Here is a 6,000-nt window from a genome sequence, read left to right on the forward strand (position 1 = left end):
GTCAGAGGGCCCGGATTCTAATCCCTGATCTGCCACTTGTTTGCTGTGTGCCTTTAGGGAAGTCTCTTTACTTCTCTGTGCTTGTTTCCTTATTCGTAAAAAGGGGATTCAATACCAGTTCTCTTTCCTCCTTAGATGGTGAGTCCCATGTGGGACAGGGACTGTGTCTCACCAAATTAGTTTGTATCTATCATGGTGCTTAGTACAGTGCTTGGCACATAGTGCTTAACAAATACCATTATATTATTCTGGAACAAGAAACGAAGGGAATCCTCTTGGAGTCCTCCAGACCTCTGCTTTTTGGGGCAATTTGGGATTGGAATGTCAACTCCTCCAAGCCTCCATAGAGGTCATCTGCTCTGTGTTGTTCTACTCCCTGGAGGGAAGCCACCTCACAGAAGGGGTGCTTGGTTTTATTTGGATTTGCTGTACAGGCCCAGGGAACTGGTCTCCGCAGTGCTCGCGTTGGGCACAGGCAACCTCCCTCCTCTCCCATTACTCCGCTCCAGCAGCTGGAGGGTTCTGGGGCTGGGCAGTGGTGGCAGTGGTTTTACCTCCTTCCCTTCCCCACAGCACCTGTGTATATGTATATATGTTTGTACATATTTATTACTCTGTTTATTTATTTATTTTACTTGTACATATCTATTCTATTTATTTTATTTTGTTAGTATGTTTGGTTTTGTTCTCTGTCTCCCCCTTTTAGACTGTGAGCCCACTGTTGGGTAGGGACTGTATATGTTGCCAATTTGTACTTCCCAAGCGCTTAGTACAGTGCTCTGCACATAGTAAGCGCTCAATAAATATGATTGATGATGACGATGGTGGCATCTGTCCCCGTTCAGGGAAGGGTACTGATGCCTTTTGTCGTTTAACGCCCAGTGGTTTCTCACAGGACTAGCTCCTTCAGACTGGATACTAACATACTTTTCAGAGGCTGGGGCACCTTTTCAGTCCCTCGGTGGTATTTATTTGGCATCTGTTGTGTGGACTGTTTGAGAGAGAGTACTGAAGAATGAGCCCTGCCTTCAAGAAGCTGGAAGTGGAGGGTGGGGAGGAACTGGGCATTCGGGTGGGCATGAGATAGGTGCTACTTGAAGTCTGCTGTCTCCGCCCCAGCTTTACCAGCAGAGGGACACTGGCTTGAGGAAATCACCAAGTGCTCCAGCTGCAGAGCTTCAAGTTTTGCCCACACCATACTGTACTCTTGCTGTGGGATCAGCTCTACCTGTTCTTGTGCGTGTATGCACCCCTCCAACACGTGTGCACGTACACACACACACCGCCCCCCCCTTCCCATCTCCCTCTTTTTCCTAGTTTGGGGTCTCAGCTCATGTCTAGGGGTCCCTGCTGGAGATGGGATGATTTTGTTGGTGACTGGCTAAAACCCAATTTGTATGCAGAGATCAAGCCCAGCTCTCAGTCTGCCCTCTCCCAACTCCTTTCCCTCTCACCTTCCTCTGGTGATGGATTGGGGGTCAGGGACAAGGAAAGGCAGAGCTGCCCAAACACCTGTTCAGCCAGTGAAAGGTAAGGGAGAGTCCCACGGCAGACCTAGGCCTGCTTTTCTCCTGTTTAGCCCAGTGAAAGTGGCAAGATTCCCATGCCATCCCCAGCCTGCTTTCTTCCTGCTCAGCCCGGTTGAAGTGGCAAGATTCCCACGCCATCCCCAGCCCGCTTTCCTCCTGCTCGGGCCTGCTAAGAGTAGCCAGATTCTCACACCAATCCCAGCCCATTTTCCTCCTGTTCAGCCCGGTAAAAGTGGCAAGATTCCCACACCATTCCTAGCCCGCCTGCCTCCTCACTCTCTGCCCTCGAAAGAACTCCCCTCCCCCTGCTCCCAGGAAGCGGCATCTAATTTTGGAAGTTTTGTTTTTGTTACGCCTTTTTCCAAAATTTGCAGTGCGTGGGCTGAAGTTGAAATAGTTTTTAGTAATTTGTCCTGGGACCCAAAAGAACACATTTCTCTCTCCCCACTCTTTCTCCGCCATCTTGCCATACCCCAAACAGTTGGCCGTCCAGTGCTGCAGGGGTATTTAGGGTATTTATTTCACGGGCACTGCCACAGCCTCTGCACGGGAAATGCTGAGGGCGACCAGACTCGTAGGAAGAGCGGAGGAAGAGGAAGGGAAGATAGCAAGTCCTGTCTTAGCTTGAGGGGCTGGGAGTCCTAGGGCAGACTAATTTAACTGTTGGACAAACAAGAGTCATGCAAGCAGCAGCCAACACTTAATCATTAACACAGTGGAGATGACTGCCCCTTGCCCCTATCTCAATCACGTGGCAGTGTTTCTGCGATCACTTTTTTTATTGAAAAGTTGCCCCCTGGCATCTGGTGAACACCCACCCTGGAAAGGAAAGTAGCACCTCATCTTCAGGGCTGATCTGAGCCCAAAACAGGCAAGTCCAAAATCCACGTACCTACCCTCCGCTTCAAATTGAACTGTTAAGATTTGGTCGTTCCCTAGAATAATAGTAATAACAATGGTATCTAAGTGCTTACTCTGTGTCAAGCACTGTTCTAAGTGCTGAAAATTAGCCATCTCCTTTTTTTTAAGAACTCTGTAGGGTGCGGGAAATCCAATATACCCCTTTCCCCCCACCTCCCTGTCCTTTGCTCTGGGGATTAATAGAATATTATTCCTCATGGAGGATAAGGGAATTCTCCCACTCCACCCCTTTTATCTGGGAAGGAAGGAGAAAGGTTTGAATGGACAGTGGAGCCAGACTTAAAAACCATGCAGCTGTTGGATAGTCACTTCAGGCAGATTTTATTAATCATATACATTCCACATAAGCTTGAACTGGTATTTATTTCGGTTCAGTTGTAACATAGCACGATAAAAATCAAAGCACGATCCTCGGAAAGAAAGCAGGCAATCACCATTCAATAAACACACTTGATTTATTTTGTATAAAAAGGGTTAAAGTTTACAACCAAACTTTTATAAAAAGTTTAGCATGATTAAGTACATCATTACACTTTTTGCAGAAATGCACATCTCTGCCACTATACAAGAAAACTCTAATTAAAGAGTTCACAAGGTTTCACTCAATATATTTATATATATAAATATATACACAGCATTCAGTAGGTGTGTCAAAAAAAGTAATTTCTGACCAAAAGACTTCATTTAGTAACTGAACACTGAACCCTTCTAGTACTCACGCTCTGCCTTTAAAAAAAGGCAAAGTCTGCTTCAAATGGGCAGTTCCCTGTGAGTTTGTGTTTCACTCCCCAGGTTGGGAATAGTAAGTATATAAAGAAAACCTTCCAACTGCAGAAAGGGCATTTAAAGTCTCTTCATAAATAACTAAAAATCAGTCCCGGTCCAGAGCACACTGGGGATGATCATTCAACTGTTTTCTTCTTTTAACCTTTCCTTTTTTTTTTTTTAAGTTCATTTAATTAGCTGTTGTGCTCCCTCTAAAAGGATGAAAAATAAGCTCAGCGCTTGAAAAGGTCCTGTAGAATTTTTTTTTTTTTTGTTGTGCAAAAAGGGAGTCACGAACACCTGCAAGAGATTGAGAAGGGAGAGAGAAAGAAAGAGGCGTGTTTAAGAGAACGTAACCTAAGGGCAGAGAGATCTGGCCAGACTGGCGCCAGGGAGGAAGCCACAGTTTGAACACTTAAACCAAACACTCCAAGATTGGGCAAACCCTGGCGTCCAGATGCGCGCGCGCGCGCGTACACACCCCCGTCTCCTCCTTCCGCCCCCACCCCCCAAACCCCCCCCAGCAGCACAAATTAAACACTGAAATAACATTCGCTCAGAGGAAAAGACTTGTCAATCCAAGGTCTCGTTTGGATTCCGAATGCCAGAACACAGAGGCGCCAGTCTGCCTCCTGCAACAATTATTTGATTAAAAGCAGCCCTCTCATTGAGCAGATAGTGAAGGCACAAACCCACATCCTCAAATGGAAGCTCAGTGGGATGGCAAGTATTGGGCGGGGGGTGGGGGGCACCAATCCCCACCCGGGGCCAGACAGCTCCAGGTTGGGGGACAGGATTGCCCTGGAATTTGCGAAAAACACAGTGGTGGTGGTGGTGGTGGTGGCCAGGGCGACTGGGAGTGGGGCCCACTGGGTCCGGCTGGCGGGCAAACAAGCAGGCAGTCCCTTAAGGGGCCAACTCGGACTTCGTCGGGGCCACCGCCTCGGTGAACCCCACTATCCCTCGGGGTCACTTTTCCGCCTCTAGAAAACAAGGCATCCCACGCTACAACTTGATCGGGTCGAGGGAGACCAGATGGACTATCTAAGCGTGTGAACGGGCTCTACTTCCCAACCATGAGCCCGGATTTGAATTTTCCCAGTAGGGACGGGCGTGCATCCGTCACCCAGCACTTCAAGCCCCGCAGGACCCCGCATCACTCACCATTTGTTTAGCCACAAAGTGCTTTGCTGTCATTTGACATTAGGTCTGAGGGAAATTCAGAAGCCTGCGGGAGGAAGAGAGGCACGGGGTTAGCAAGGAGCAGCTTGGAAAGGCCCGCGGGAGGCTACCCGCGACGTGAAGTTCCAGGTCACATGCCACGCACGGGCCCAGCGAGACCTGACTTCACGTCAGGAACTTCTGAAGTTTCTCAACTGCCCCGATCTGTCACAGACGGACTTTACAACAAAAAGGCCATCACCCTGGCAGGCAACCGTCTCTCTCTCTAATGACCTCAGCACCGATTCCCGAAAGGCCCGCGTTCACGAGTGGGGTGGGGCGGAGAGGGGAAGGAGGTGGGGAAGGGGACTTGTACTTCCCAAGCGCTTACTACAGTGCTCTGCACATAGTAACCGCTCACTAAATACGACTGATTGATTGATTCGGCCGTGGGCATTTACCTGGAAGGACAGGATACTGATGTCCGTGTTTAAGGTGGTCAGGGGCGTCCTGGAAACCGGGTTTTGGCCGGGCCTCTGGTGGTGGAGGCTGACGATGGTGGGGTGCGAGTCCAGGGCGATTTGCAGGTCCAGGATGTAGTCGATAACGTGCTGCAGGATTTCCATCTTGCTCACTTTCTTGTTCTGCGGGATGCTGGGCACCAGCTCCTTCAGCTTGGAGTAGCAGTCGTTCATGTTGTACAGCAGGCTCAAGGGGTCGTCCACGGGCGTTTTGCTCCGGGCGATGCCCACGCTGTGGTCGGAGAGGCTGTTTTTCCTGGCGGACCTCACGGGGCTGAAGGCTTTCATGGTGGAGGCGGCAACAGGCGGACAGAGAGATGGAGAGGGAGAGAAATAGGGACAGAAGGAGAGAGGCGGAGGGGTCGTAGAGGCTTCGGCGAGGACGATGCCTGCAACCGGTCAGTCGCTCGGTCTCTCCCTTCCTTTTTTTTTTTCGGTTTTCCCGTCGCCCCCTCCCTAACCCCGTCTTCCCACCGCTCCCGGGCTCCGAGTGGCGCTGGCGGCGGGCCGCGGCCGCCTTTATCAGTTCCCGCAGGGGCGCCCAGAGCCCGCCCCCGCCCCCGCCCCCGCCCATTGGCGGAGCCGCGCGTCCGTCACGCCAGGCGCGCCTTCCTATTGGCGGAGGCCGCTCGGCCCTTCCGCGTTCTGCCCGGCTCCGAGGGGGCGTGGCCTCCTGCCCAGCTGGGCTGGTAAATAGTAGAAGGGGGCAGCCGGGCCTCGCCCGCCCACCGCGGGACTGCAACCCAAAATCCGCCTTCCTCAATTAACGCCGGCAGGATCCTCACTCACTACCCGGCACCGGCCCCTCCAACCGGAGCCTGCGGAGCCCCCAGAGACGCGGTCGCAGGTCCCCCTCTCCATCCCCCCCATCTTACCTCCTTCCCTTCCCCACAGCACCTGTATATATGTTTGTACATATTTATTACTCTATTTATTCTACTTGTACATATCTATTCTATTTATTTTATTTTGTCAGTATGTTTGGTTTTGTTCCCGGTCTCCCCCTTTTAGACTGTGAGCCCACTGTTGGGTAGGGACTGTCTCTATATGTTGCCAATTTGTACTTCCCAAGCGCTTAGTACAGTGCTCTGCACATAGTAAGC

At 50.9% G+C, this 6,000-nt stretch overlaps 1 protein-coding gene across 1 annotated transcript; it reads right to left on the reverse strand.

Moving 5' to 3' along the window:
- Positions 1–2,754: 2,754 nt before the first annotated feature.
- ID2 (inhibitor of DNA binding 2) lies at positions 2,755–5,363 on the reverse strand. Its single transcript, XM_038740690.1, has 3 exons — positions 4,838–5,363; positions 4,380–4,443; positions 2,755–3,515 (listed from the first exon to the last, which is right to left on the reverse strand). Exons 1-2 carry the CDS (start codon positions 5,183–5,185, stop codon positions 4,387–4,389), a joined length of 405 nt encoding a protein of 134 aa, XP_038596618.1. The 5' UTR covers positions 5,186–5,363; the 3' UTR covers positions 2,755–3,515; positions 4,380–4,386.
- Between the last annotated feature and the right edge of the window lie 637 nt (positions 5,364–6,000).

The sequence above is a fragment of the Tachyglossus aculeatus genome, chromosome X1 (assembly GCF_015852505.1).
Source record: "Tachyglossus aculeatus isolate mTacAcu1 chromosome X1, mTacAcu1.pri, whole genome shotgun sequence".
NCBI lineage: Eukaryota > Metazoa > Chordata > Mammalia > Monotremata > Tachyglossidae > Tachyglossus > Tachyglossus aculeatus.